The sequence below is a fragment of the Equus przewalskii genome, chromosome 8, assembly GCF_037783145.1.
Source record: "Equus przewalskii isolate Varuska chromosome 8, EquPr2, whole genome shotgun sequence".
In the NCBI taxonomy this organism is placed as follows: domain Eukaryota; kingdom Metazoa; phylum Chordata; class Mammalia; order Perissodactyla; family Equidae; genus Equus; species Equus przewalskii.
Window position 1 is genome coordinate 24,118,157 of NC_091838.1, and position 15,019 is coordinate 24,133,175.

The window sequence follows — 15,019 nt, forward strand, 5'->3', positions numbered from 1 at the left end:
TTTTATGATGGTCATGATGCTGATAGAGTAAGAATGGATCTTTGCTTTTTTATTTCTTTGTAATATATATACTGATACACACGAGGCCACGTATATTGAGGCTTTGGTGGTTGGGGAGTGCTGGAGGTAGGGGGGAGAAAAGGAAGAAGGGAAGAAACACTCCACTTTAATTGTTATAGAAAACCACTTTCTTGTACTCTGACATACCCAGGTTGGGAGGAAGCCCAAACCTTTTGCCTTTTGAGGGAGAGTCACTGAAGGGAGAGCGGAGAACTGCCCGTTGTGTCAGTAGAGTTCTCGTCTCCTTGTTTTACAACTACTGTTGTTGTTGGCCATAGTAGGTGTTTGGGTTCCAACTGCGAGAGGCAGCCCCTCTGCCACCTGCTGTACTGTGTGTTTCCAGGCACTGGGCGCCAGAAGACCTCAGGGCGCTGAGTGCTGCCTGCGGTCACCTTTAGTCCAGTGGACCTGGAAGGAGGGAGGTGAGGAAGAGTGAGACGATCTGAGTCAAGGCAGCAGATGTAGTAATCTTACTAGGTCATCCTTATACTCCTTAGAAATGGTAAGGGCACTTAGACACTGGGGCTTCACTATGAATTGGTAAGCTGCTCTCCATTCTCAAAATTCATCCTGCTTCCATGCCTTTGCTGGCTACATATAACTAATGCTAATGACAGCAAAATGTGGCAGGAAAATAGGAATAAAGAGAGTGCCAGGTGAGGACAGAGAAAGGTGCAAAGAAGCCAAGCTTTTAAGACATAGCTCTCCTTGTGTTACAGAGAGGCTGATGCTCAAAGAAGTTAGTGACTTGTGAAGTTCACAGAGCTAGAGAGTGGAGGAACTGAAACAAGAATCTAAGACTTGTGATCCCAGCTCAGAGATCTTTTACGAGAGCATGTTGCATCTAACGGTTTATCAATAGAGTTGCGAAAGTGCACACCGTTCCCACCTCTCCGTTCTGTACTCTGCTGAGGACCAGTCACCCCCCACAGCCCATCTGTACCGTCAGGCTTTGAAGTCCATCTTCCGAGTCCCCTTGAGTGATAGTAACTGTCTGTGTGGACCTCTGCTAAGCCTCCCTTGGACTTGATGGGCTGCTTCGTTGTTTTCTAAACCATGTCTTTAGTATCATGTGCCTTTCCATTCAAACCCACTTGTCCCAGACAATTCTGGCACACAGATCCTTAATTTGTGCATATGTATTAATAAATTACATTCATGCACTAATATATATTTTATATCTATCTATCTATATAAAATTTATTTTATGAAAGCATAGGAAAATTGAAATAAAAAAGAGGCATTGGATAAAAATAAATGTGAGTTGAAGTTCTAATATGTTCTTTCTGATCATCACTGGATTGCTTTCTCTTCCTCCCACCCCCCAATCCCCCACCCCCCCGGCCAAAGGAAGTGTGTTTAGTCTTAGGAGAATAAATTCCAAATATTGTCACTTTAGTTGTTAGAGCCCTTTGTCATTATTCGTATTGCTACTAGTCTTGTTTGGATTTGAACCTCCTTTCCTTTCCACACTTTTTTTTTGTTTTTTTTGTATGTATGTATGTATATATATATATATAGAGAGAGAGAGAGAGAGAGAATATTGCTCCCACTATCTGTTGAGAGAGAGATTGAGAGAGAAAGAAGAATTAAGATTTATTGTAAGAACTGGCAAGTCTGAAATCCATAGAGTAGGCCAAAGGCTGGAAACTCAGGTAGAATTTTTATGTTATAATTTGGAAGTAGAATTGCTTCTCCTTCAGGGGCCTCAGCTTATGCTTGTAAGGCCTTCAACTAGTTGGATGAGGCCCACCCACATTGTGGAGGGTATCTGCTTTACTCGAAGCACATCTAAAAAATACATTCACAGCAACATCTAGATGGGTGTTTGACCGGAAAACTGGGCACCATAGCCCAGCCATGGTGACACATAAAATGAGCCATCTCACAGCCCTGTCATAACTTTTCAGCTGGAACTTTTGTGGTAGGCTCCTAGCTTATCTTCCCATGTCTTCCCATGTCTGACGCATCCAGTCCATCCCCATACTGCCAAAAGGACCTTTGAAGGAAAGATGTTGATAGGGGAGTTTGATTGATTTAAAGCAGTATAAGTAATAATAATATTCACTGCAATAACATATTGCTTTAATGTTTCCCAAAATACAGTTATGGAAAAATTTAAAGCTGTGCACTTGGAACCTGACTGACTCTCCAGAGTCATCTCTCCTGTCCTGTCAGACATATATAGCCTCGAGCTGTGCGCAAAGGTTCTCTTGGTTCTTCAGATGCACTGATAATTTTCCTGTCTCTATGGCTTTGCTTTAGGGAACTGAGCCAACACTAATAGAAGGCAAAATATAAGATGATAGGAATAAAAAAGGCTACGGGGGAAACAGAAGTCGATGTGAATAGCTCTAGCTTTTGAGATCTGAAAAAAAAACTTCATTCAGGAGGAAAGAAAGGAAAAGGGTGAGATAGATGGTGTTAGGGGCAGAATTGTGTTTGCCACTGCCCTACCCCGGCCAATTCATATGTTGAAGTCTTAACCCCCCAGGACGTCAGAATGTGACCATATTTGGAGACAGGATCTTTGCAGAAGTAATTAGGTGAAAATGAGGTCACTGGGGCTGGTCCTAATCCAGCATGACTGGTCCCTTATAAGAGGAAGGAATTTGGACACAGACATGCACAGAGGAAAGACGATGTGAGGACACAGGGAGAAGGTGGCCGTGTACAAGCCAAGGAGAGAGGCCTCAGGAGAAACCAACCCTGCCGACACCTTGATCTCAGACTTCAAGCCCCCAGAACTGTGAGGAAATAAATTTCTATGATTTAAGCCACTCAGTCTGTGGCACTTTGTTATGACAGCTTTAGCAAACTAATACAGGTGGAGACAGGGAGGGCTCGGGAGCACAGAGTGAGCTCAAGCCGAGAGGCAATAGAAGTGTCAAGTGTGTTATGTTTGTGGGTTGTGCATCTAAGTTACTTCTACGAGGTTACAGCTGATTTCCGGATTGTATTGGAAATTTGCCTGGTACTTGCATTAACCATCCTTTAGTGATGTGGAAAGATGATCTCTAATGATGTTTTGTTTGGTCTTAAAATGAGAGAAAGCGCCTCCAGGAGAAGAGGATTTCTCTGTAAGTACCAGGGTAGAGCTTTGCTTTAAAGCTTGGGTCCCTTGTTGACTGTGAGAGAAGACTCTTTCTGCCCCTGAGCCGCCGTCTCAAGTGATTAAGACCCAGATGGTAGAATGCGCACCAGGTGGTGGAACTTCTTTTGCTATTTTCATTTTGTGTTTTTGTGCGAGTCACACAAAAGTCATGGTGATCTTCTTTTATCCTTATTAGTGTGGGTTTGTGGAAGTGCCAGCGTTTTCCTTAATTTTTCTTTTCTTTTCTTTCTTTTTTTTTTAAATAGTGTGTATTTTTTAGAGCTGTTTTAGATTTACAGGAAAATTATGAGAATAGTACAGAAAGTTCCCATATAACCCACAACCAATTTTCCCTGTTGTTAACATCTTACATTAGTATGGCGCATTTGTTATAATTAGTGGACCAGTATTGATACATGAATTCTTTATTTTGTTCAATTTCTTTGGTTTTGACTTGATGCCCTTTTTCTGTTCCAAGAGCTCTTGTACCTGTGATACCACTTTACGTCAGCTCTCGTGTTTCTCTAGGCTTCTCTTTGCTGTGACATTTTCTCAGGCTTTCTTTGTTTTTGATGACCTTGACAGGTGTTTTCTTTCTTTTTTTTTTTTCTTGGTGAGGAAGATTGGCCCTGAGCTAACATCTGTTGCCAGTCTTCCTCATTTTGCTTGAGGAAGATTGTCACTGAGCTAACACTTGCCAATCTTCCTCTATTTTTTGTATGTGGGACACTGCCACAGCATGACTCGATGAGCGGTGTGTAGATCCACATCTGGGATCTGAACCGGCGGACCCTAGGCCACTGAAGCAGAGTGTGTGAACTTAACCACCATGCCACCGGGCTGCCCTGCCCTTGACAGTTTTGAAGAGAACTGGTCAGGCATTTTGTAGAATGTCCCTCCATTGAGATCTGTCTGCTGTTTTTCTCAGGATTAGACTGGAGTTGTGGATTATTGGGAAGAAGACCGCAGAGGTGGAATGTCATTTTCCTCACACCATGTCAAGGGTCCGGACTGTAAACACGTCTGTGACTGTTGCTGCTGACCTTGGGCACCTGGCTCAGGTGGTGTTCGTCAGGTTTCCCCGCTGTGCAGTTGCTTTTCCATCCTGTCCTCCTTGAAACAAGGTCACCATGTGCAGCACACACTCAGGGAGGGGGAACCCTCAGTTTTGTAAATGCAAAAAAATGTGAAGCTGTGTTTGAGGAGTAGGTGTGTGTGATGATGCTGAATTATGAGGAGTGTCAAAAAAACACCAAACCAACCATGCTTTTTCAGTTTGTTTTGTTTCAGAAAAAATACCCCATAATGTTGCTAGGAGAAGTAAGAAAAATGTTGATTTGAACTTTGTAATCTGTTGGATAAAAATAGATTTCAACCTTGGGCCTTATTTGTTGACTTAATCGAAGCAATCAGTTCTTATCTGTACCACTGTACACTTATCTGTATCACTGTACCCTTGTGTGTACCACTGGGATGCCTATGCTATTGTTGCAGCCAGAAAAGGAAAGATTAAAATTGGTCTGTCCTTCGTTAGTAATTGAAAGATTGTAGAACATTGTTTTCCTAGAGGCAGTGCCTTGACTGTTGCGTTTGCTGGGCGGTCACAGTCTGGGTGGGTGTTTCATAGCCTGACCTATCCTGACTTAGCCCTTGTCTTCTAGACAGAGGACTTCCTTACTCCCTCTAGTGGTCAGCCTTATAATCTTGAATTCTAGTTGCACAAATTCAGCAGTCGAAGAATCAAATTTGTGGCCATCCTCGTGATAATTTTCCTTAATATTTTAATATGGATGCTAAAATGACATGGGGATTGAATTTTAGCTGTATCTTTTTGGGTTAGAACTAAGTTTTAACTGAGGCAGTGTTTTGAGTAATTATAACTTGATTAAAAGCTATAGTGATGAAGATAGTATGCCAGGGAGAAGGTTTACGTAGCCACTTTTACGCTAAGAACCTCAGTGGCCATTTGATTTTAACCAAGGGATTGCATTTGGCCTCTTGCTAGTGTTTTATCAGTGCCGTAGGAGCAAGTGCATATTCTAGACAAACTTGAAAGCTACAAAGCTTTATGAGGTTAGGAATGAGGAGTCCTCTAGAGCATTGGTTATGATTCCTTCACAGATAAAATTTTATCTCTAGTGCAGAAAATGGCCTTCTTTTAGAGCCACGTCAGCATTCATTAATTTACCATGGCTTTAAAAAGATGCAGCATTTTGTATAGGATGTGATCTCTGGATGTTCTTAGAGAGTTGAAATAATTGACCAGAATTTGAGACTGGCTTTGTACTATTCTTAGTGGAAATACTGGTACTTGATTATGCAGGAACTAATTTTTTGAATGAGTTCTAGTGTTTGTGCCCAGGTCCGGAGTTTTGTTCCACTGCGATCCAGAGGGGATGACATTTAAGGAAAGACAACTAAATCAATATGAAATCTGCAAGTCTCCTTAAATGTGCTCCTGTAGGACTAAAGCAGAATGTGAGAGGCAGCGATCCTCTAAGCATTGCTTCTGTTCAGAAATAAGAAGGAAGGCCTTATGGGCACGTGAAAAGATGTTCAAAATTGCTAATGATTAGGGAAATGCAAATTAAAACCCCAATGAGATATTACTTCATGCCTGTCAGAATGGCTATTATTAAGAAGACAAGAAATAACAAGTGTTGGAGAGAATGTAGAGAATAGGGAACCCTCATACACTGCTGGTGGGAATGTAAATTGGTTCAGCCAATATGGAAAACAGTATGGAAATTCCTCAAAAAATTAAAAATAGAACTGCCATACAATTCAGCTATTCCACTTCTGGGTATTTCTCCAAAGAACATGAAAACACATTCAAAAATATATATGTACCCCTAGGATCATTGCAGCATTATTCACAATAGCCAAGACTTGGAAACAGCCTAAGTGCCTAAGTGCCCATCAATGGATGAGTGGCTAAAGAAGATGTGGTATACATACATATATATATATATATATATATATATATATATATATATATATATGTATGCAATGGAATACTATGCAGCCTAAAAAAAAGATGAAATCTTGTTATTTAGGACAACACGGATAGACCTTGAGGATATTATTCTAAGTGAAATAAGTCGTACAGAGAAAGATAACTACAATTTGACTTCACTCATATGTGAAAGATAAATAAACAAACACAGACATACAGAGAACAGATTGGTGGTTACCAGAGGAGAAGCAGGTGGAGGAAGGGTGAAAAGGGTAAAGGGACACATGTGTATGGTGATGGATGGTAACTAGACTTTTGGTGGTGAACACGATGTAGTCTATGCACAAGTTTAAATATAATGATGTACACCTGAAATTTACATAATGTTGTAAACCAATCTGATCCCAATAAAAAAAGAAGGAAGGCATTCCTACAGAAAACTGGTATTAAAGCAGTTATCTATTTGTGTCTTTGTGATACTCTTGTTGCATATGATAAAGTATAGATACAGTTAAGGAGAAGTTGATATGTTGTTGTTTTTCTAAACAGAAGTATATTAAGTAATGAGGTGACCTGTCTATTGCTTACCCAGCTCCATCTGATCCACTGGAACTCCACCCTGTTCAGCAGTATTGATGAGGCTGTTGGGAAGCCCCATGGGATCGCCATCATTGCTTTGTTTGTTCAGGTAAATGGTCTCCAGCTCTAATTGTCGTATTTTTTAGAGGTGCTTATTTCACATTCATTTTGCAGAATGTTTTTTGTTCTGTCTCAGTTTTATTACTTACAGGTGACATTAAACACATATACAGAGAACACTGATAATTTCAAAATAGAAAACTAGATCTTTGTGGGTCATGAGAGAGCAGCAATATTCATTGGTAGAACATCATTCATTTACTCATTAGAAATTTTCTTCAGAGAGGCATTCAAGGTCTTTGGAGAAATGATTTAGAAAATGTCTCCTGGGGCCAGCCTGGTGGCACAGTGGTTAAATTTGCATATTCTGCTTTGGCAGCCTGGGATTTACCAGTTCAGATCCCGGGTGCAGACCTAGCACTGCTTGGCAAGCCATGCTGTGGCAGGCGTCCCACATATAAAGTAGAGGAAGATGGGCATGGATGTTAGGTCGGGGCCAGTCTTTCTCAGCAAAAAGAGGAGGATTGGTGGCAGATGTTAGCTCAGGGCTAATCTTCCTCAAAAAAATAAAAAAATAATAAAAATAATAATAGAATAAAATAAAAATAAGAATACAAATAACTGAGTAGTCATATACAGAAAGGAAGAGGACATGTTAGTTTCATCTTTGGAGTTGGTACTCAATAAATACTTGTGAGTGGAATTAAATGTGGTAACAACATTTTCACTTACTGATTATTAGCATATAAAAGGTGACGTGGACTGAGAGAGCACTGGATTGGAAACCAAGACTCTTGGAACGAGCATCAGTATTTCCTGAAACCAACTCGTTATTGTAGGCAAGGGAAGCTTGAAAGCATGCATACTTGTTTTAACTTTCCATAAATTTGCTGTGGGGAAAAATTCAGGATATCTGTGTGAAAATGCCTTCCTCAGGAGAGAATAGAATTGCAGAAAGTACAAGAGCAAAAGTTCACGAAGGAAAGTAGGACTGATCAGGAGTACCAGCTGAAGCAGAGAGGAGAGGAAGTCTCCCTGCGGGTCTTGCACTTAGGCAAGAGGAGAGGGAGAATGGAGCAGAGGAAGCGGAAGGCAGTGAGGGTAGACTTCCCTTCAAGAAACTGGAGGAAAGGGAGACAGGGTAATGGCTAGTGGTGATGTGCAGCAAGGGTCTGTTTGTTTTATTTTGAGATCTGAGATCTGCCTATGTTTTTATTCTGAGCAAAAAGAACTAGTGCAGAGGTAGAGTTTAAAAATATCAGAAAGAAAGGGGATAATTGATGTAGGAAAGTCCTAGAGGAGCCAGGAGGGCAGAGGATGGAGAGGTTTTGTGGTTGGACTAACCTCGGATAGGAGGGGACACACCCTTTCTCCGAAATAGAGGGCTGGGAGGAAAGGGTGGGTACAAATGGGGCGAATTAGTAGGTGAAGAAAGACAGGAAATGGGGGGACTTCATGCTTGATGACCTTTATTATCTTTGAGACACACGAAGCAAAATTATTTATAGAGCAAGGGAAACATGGGTGTGGGATTGGGTTGTGAAATAGCCTGGGGGGAGTGATAATAGACTTTACAGTCACTGTGGGAGACTCACTTCAGATTGGACATCCCAGATGGTACAGGACAATGTTTTGTGGATTGTTCTCTATCCAGGTAGAGGAGTAGAGAATTCTAGAAAATTGTTGCATTGACCCATTGAAGAACAGATGATTTAGGAGGACAAAAGGCTTAGAGAATTGAGAGTGGTTGAAGAGATGCCATTCAGTATAGGCAGGAAGGGAAAGAGACAAAGCCAAGAGACTCTTAAGAGCCTTGGCCCCTTGTGGTCAGTGAATGGGAAGAGAGAAAAGAGAGGCAGACCAGGATGGATGAGAAGTTATGGTCAGAGGGAATGGTCTTTTGGAGCTGGGAACACAAATCTAGAGTCTGTTCTCAGGATTGGTTTGCTGAGATGGAATGGGGCTGAAAGCCATAGACTGAAGGGTAAACAGGCCAGGCAGGGGACAGGTCACCCATAGGGATGTTGAAATCCTCCAGAGTGACAGCAGGAGATGATGACTACGAGGGAATGACCAATGGGTTATTTTTTTTAAAACTTTGCAACAGTTTAACTTTGCAACAAGTAGAGCATGATAGTATCAGAGTAGGATGGTCTACTCAGAGAAGGGTGGCCTAATGCATGTGGGTCAGAGTACCCAACTGAAGGGAACAGCAGGGCTCTGACAACAGCTTTCAGTCTTGTCTCTGAGGGAGGATGCACAGTGTCCACTTGAAAGGCCTGGGAGAGATGTGGCCCTGGGCAAACCTGAGGGAGTTCACACAGACCAGGAGGTGATGGGAGAGCTTGTCAAAGATGGGGAGTCATCCCCATGTTCTGGAGGGCACAGTGGAAAATGAGAGGAGATTAGAGTTAGAAATGGAAAAATACAGGGCCGTGCAGGGCTGAGGTTCCAGGAGAGGAAACTACCCAGAAGGTTTGCATTTTGGGTGATGGTGAAAAAGTGGCAAATGTGAGAGATAAGAACTTAATTGGTCTGATGATTCCTAGTGGACTCTTGGCACCAGGTTGTGTTGCCACCTGGATTGCTAGAGGATTTTAGGGGCTGGGATGTGCAGAGTATCATCTATACTTGCTTTTTGGTTGTTGCAACCTCTTCATGTAGAAGTTTGGCAAAGAAGGAAAGGAATGAGGGCTGACGTCAGCATCATGGCAGAGTGAACTTGCCCGGGACTCTCTCCTCTCCAACATACAACAAAAAGGGGCAACCATTCTCCAACAGAAGACATCCTAACAACACAAAAACCTCGAAGAGACATGCAGCCACACCACAGAGGGCGGAGAGGCTGGATTCCCCCCTCGGAGGAGCTGGAATGGGGTATGAGAGAACTTTACTTCCTCCTGTGAAGACTCTGGATTGCTGCTGCGGGAGGATCCATGAGAGAAGGAGTGGGGGAGGGGTCGTGTGTCTGCAGGATCACCCAGGACTCCCACCGGCTCTTGTAGCCTAGAGGGAAGCCCTCTAATGGGGCGAAAGTTTTCATGTGGGGTTACCTCATCAAGCCAAGACCCCAGGAGACTAGATAGTGAGAGCTGATCGATAAATCCTGCACTGCACATGGGAGAAAGCGCCCCTTCCCCTACTTGCCCTGCACCATCTCGGCTAAAGGTGGAGGGCTCAGAATATGTGGCTCTCGACCCCCACCCAGTGGCAATAGGCTGTACCTGCAACTGAATAATATCAGAATGAGAAAAAGCCGACCTTCCAACATCAGACACTACATCAAATCTCCTGACCAGAGAGAAAACGACAAGCACCCAGAACTCAGTCCTGAGGACACAGAAATATGTAAGCTAAATGACAGCGAATTCAAAACAGCTATCATCAAAAAACGAGGTAAAAGAAAATGTAGAGAAACAATTCAACGAGTTCAGGAGCTACTTCACAAAACAGATTGAAACTATAAAGAAGAATCAATCAGAAATATTAGAGATGAAAGACACAATGGAAGAGATAAAACAAAATACGGATTCCCTGAATGCTCGTGTGGACATCATAGAGGAGCGAATCGGCATAATTGAAGACAGACATGTTGAAATGCTCCAGACAGAGGAGGAGAGAGAACTGAGACTGAGAAGAAATGAAGAAAGTCTCTGAGAAATATCTGACTGAATGAGGAAATGCAACAAGAATTATAGGTCTTCAAGAAGGTGAAGAGAAGGAGAATGGAGCAGAAAGCGTGGTCAAAGAAATCACAGCAGAGAACTTCCCAAATCTAGGGAAAGAGAGGGAAATATGTGTGGAAGAAGGTTCCAGATCTCCTAGATTTGTCAATGTAAAAAGACCTACCGCAAGGCGTATAGTAGTAAAACTGGCAAAAATGAATGACAAAGAAAGAATACTCAGGGCAGCAAGGCAGAAGAAAATAACCTGCAAAGGAACTCCTATCAGGCTTTCAGCAGATTTCTCTGCAGAAACCTTACAAGTTAGGAGAGAATGGAATGACAATTCAAAACTTTAAAAGACAAGAATCTTCAGCCCAGAATACTCTATCCAGCAAAAATATCCTTCAGATTTGAGGGAGAAATTAAATCTTTCCCAGACAAACAAAAGCTAAGGGACTTCATAGCCATGAGATGCCCGCCCCCCCCACCCCAAGAAATCCTCAAGAAGGCCCTTGTACCTGAAAAAAGAAAAAAAGGGGTCACAAAACACAGAGTAAGGAGATAAATAGGTAGACAGAATCAGAATAGGATAGCAAATATTCAACTACAGCATTAGGCTAAACGGAAGGAAAACACCAAAAACGAAGACAGTCTTGTCACTTTAACCACAAACTCACAACACAAGTTGTAATAAGATATGAGAAAAACAACTTAGGAGGGGAAGAGGAAAGGGATTGAATCAGTTCAGACTAAGGAAATAAGAGGCCATCAGAAAATGGACTACCTTTTTTTTTTTTTTTTTTGAGGAAGATTAGCCCTAAGCTTACTGCTGCCAGTCTTCCTCTTTTTGCTGAGGAAGACTGGCCCTGAGCTAACATCCATGCCCATCTTCCTCTACTTTCTATGTGGGATGCCTACCACAGCATGGCTTGCCAAGCAGTGCCATGTCTGCACCTGGGATCCAAATTGGCGAACCCCGGGCTGCTGAAGCGGAACGTGCAAACTTAACCACTCCGCCACTGGGCTGGCCCCAGAAAATGACTATCTTATACACAAGATTCTGAATTCAAGCTTCGGGGTAGCCACTAAACAAAAAGCAGAACAGAGACAAAAAATAAATAAGGAAAAAATGGAGAAACACATCATAAAAAACTACATAATACAATGGGTAGACCAAAACACACAGGACAAAAAACACAGGAAATGCATGCAGGTAAACCAGAAAATGGGTGATATAATGACAGCATTAAGCCCTCATATGTCAATAATCATCCTAAACATAAATGGATTGAATTCTCCAATAAAAAGACACAGAGTGGCAAGATGGATTAAAGAACAAGATCCAACAATTTGCTGCCTCTAGGGAACACACCTCAGCTCCAATGACAAATACAGGCTCAGAGTGAAGGGGTGGAAGACAATACTCCAAGCTAATGGCAAACAAAAGAAAGCAGGTGTCTCAATACTTATATCAGACAAAGTAGACTTCAAGATAAGCAGGTAAAGAGAGACAAAGAGGGGCAGTGTGTAATGATCAAAGGGGCACTCTATCAAGAAGAAATAACGCTTATAAATATCTATGCACCCAACACAGGAGCACCAAAGTTCATAAGACCTATTAACAAACTTAAAAGAAGATATTAAAAATAGCACAGTAATAGTAGGCGAACTCAACGCTCCACTCACATCAATGGATAGATCATTCAGACAGAAAATCAGCAAGGAAACAGTGGAATTAAACAAAAAGCTAAACCAGTTGGACTTAATAGACATATATACAACACTCCATCCAAAAACAGCAGGATACACATTCTTCTCCAGTGCGCCTGGAACATTCTCAAGGATAGACCATGTGTTGGGAAACAAGGCAAGCCTCTATAAATTTAAAAAAATTGAAATAATCACAAGCATCTTTTCTGATTATAATGCTATAAAGCTAGAAATTAATTACCAGGAAAGGAAAGAGATAGAGCAATAACTGGAGTTTGTTGCAAGATATAAAGTTTTACACACAAAGTAAAGAATCTTTATAGATGGAAAGAGCCAATAATAGTTATTAAGTGCTACTATACATAAAAACTGTATTTGATGCCGTATGGCATTCTGAGTAAGAATTACAATGGGTGATGTTAATTGAATTACAACACACCATGTCTGATTCTAAGTTCTTTGTTTGACTGAGTCTTATCTTCAACTGTATCATTTTTATCCTCCTAACTGTATAGATGAGGAAGCTGAAGGACATACAAGTTAAGTAAACTTGCCCAAAACTAAAAAGTCACACTCAGAACTCAGGCAGCCAATGCAAATGCCCTTGCTCCTGCACTACCACATTGTGTTCACATGTGGACTCTTCAAAGAGTTATCATCTGACAGGAGATGCACGAAATGAAAACAGACCCCAGCTGTTGGCCTAGGCATTCAAATGCTGCATCATGGTTAAACCGATAAAACCAAGAGAGGTCCATTTCCCCTGAAGATCGGGTGAGGGCTTCTGCCTAAAGGGCCAGGCTTTTGCACTCATGAGTACATTTGCCTTAGGCATTTTTTTTTAACTTTAGAGAATTCATTTTCTGTTTTTACAGCCTATCTAGGGAATTACAGCCACTTGGAAAATAGTTAAAGTCTTGATTATTTTGAACTGACTGACCAACTTAGATGACGTAAGTTTCTTGTCTCTCTTCCTTCCTCTTTGGTGCCCTTTCTCCTAGTCTGTTTCACAGTTGGTTCACCTGGAGAGAAACAGAAACAGAAACTGTGAACATGTTGACAGCTACTCTAGCTCCTTATTGGTCATTCTCCGAAAATTTATTGGAAGAGAAAAAGTGAATGATAACAATGATTGTTTGTCTGAGGTTATAAATTCTCTCTATTACTGTCCTCCATTATCATGGACTGTCGAAACTTGGTTGAAAAGTGGAAATCAGATTGTATTAATAATTTTTAAAGTCAAGAATACTTAATATCAGACTTTTTTAAAGTCTCAAATTCTTTGGAGCATTTTATACACTAAAAATATGTAATGATATATAATGTTTTAAAATACAAAGCTATGAACAGCTTATTGTGATTTACTTAATGAAAAGGTGATTATAGAATTGTGTCCAGTGGCAATCAAGGAATTTCCTGATTTTGGTGATGTTAACATGAAATTACATGCTCACTTTTCTGAGTTACTAAAATTTTTTCAACATTGATAAAATCTTTATAACAGTGATCTAGAAATGCCAAAGGTAAAGAGAGGAGAGTTTGGGCAGGTGATGAGTAATTTTAATTCAGAAATATCCTTGAAATGTTTACATTGCAGTATTATATCATTTGATATATAGAGCACAGTGGGTGATACCTGTACACAGCAAGATGAATTTAGAATGGATTCTTGGAAATGTCCAAGAGCATATCTAATCCTTTATTTACTAGCTTCTGTTACAACTTTCATTGCGTTAAGTAGATGTTGACCTGGTTATTAATAAAAAGGTCATTTAATTACTCCCCAAGAAAGGCATTCAGGTGGACTTGAGCCTTGCTTCTCTTAGTTATTTTGAGTAAAAGCTAAGCATTTAACAATTTTGTGGTTATGGATCATGCTTTACATATTTCAGATAGGAAAAGAGCATGCAGGCCTGAAGGCTGTGACTGAAATCCTCCAGGATATTCAGTATAAGGTAAGTCGTTACTTAAGAGAAAATAAAATTACTGGTTGTATAAGAGCTCCCCAAGACCACCCTCAGGCTTGGTGATTCACTAAAAGGACTCACAGAAAAGCCATTCTTCTCATGGTTGTGGTTTATTACAGTAGAAGGATACAGGTCAAAAATCAGCACAGTGAAAAGATGCATGAGGCAAAGTCCAGGAGAAACCAGGCATGAGCTTCCAGGTGTCCCGTCCAAGCAGAGTCCCATGGAGATGCACCTAATTCTCCCAGCAGCATGTCACAGCATGTGCAAGGGGTTGCCAACCAGGGAAGCTCACTTGAGCCTTGGTGTCCAGGGGTTTTATTAGGGGTCAGTTATGTAAGCATGCAGTGCCTGTGTGAGTGACCTCAGCTACTCTGCTTCCAGCCCTCCCACCCTCACCCTGAGCAACACCAGGCATTCACTATCAGTCACATTGTCAGGATAAATTTTATCTGGTTGAACTTGCACAGTATGGCACAAGGCCTTAGGCATACAAACGCAAGTGTTCACCATAAATCTAGTGTGGTTCAAGGACTCAGGGGCTATTTACCAGGAGCCAGCCAAGGACCATTCTTGAAGACAGGCCTTATTTTGGAATGTGCAGGATTTGAGCAACCCAGGCCTGCTGAGTTAACCCTTTCCACGCATTAGTTATAGGAAAATTGTGTAAATGAAACAAAAATTGTGGCAACCATACTTGACAGTATTTACGTAAAACAAAAAAAGACAGTGCACATAAGCCATAAGGTAATATATTCAAGATAAGGTGGTTTAGCTTGCTCTGACCTTGTAGTGATTTGGCCCAGTATTGATGGGAAGCCAAATTCTGTTACATACAATATACACCTTTTTTTTAAATTGAGGTCATAATAGTTTATAACATTGTGAAATTTCAGTTGTATGTGATTATTTGCCCATTACTATATAT

General features: G+C 41.2%; 1 protein-coding gene across 1 annotated transcript in view; it reads left to right on the forward strand.

Moving 5' to 3' along the window:
- CA8 (carbonic anhydrase 8) overlaps positions 1–15,019 on the forward strand; it is a 96,279-nt gene that overhangs the window by 44,427 nt on the left and 36,833 nt on the right. Inside the window, exons 4-5 of the mRNA XM_008541078.2 lie at positions 6,703–6,798; positions 14,017–14,079. Of these exons, the coding sequence (XP_008539300.1) occupies positions 6,703–6,798; positions 14,017–14,079 (159 nt within the window). The remainder of the gene's footprint in view (positions 1–6,702; positions 6,799–14,016; positions 14,080–15,019) is intronic.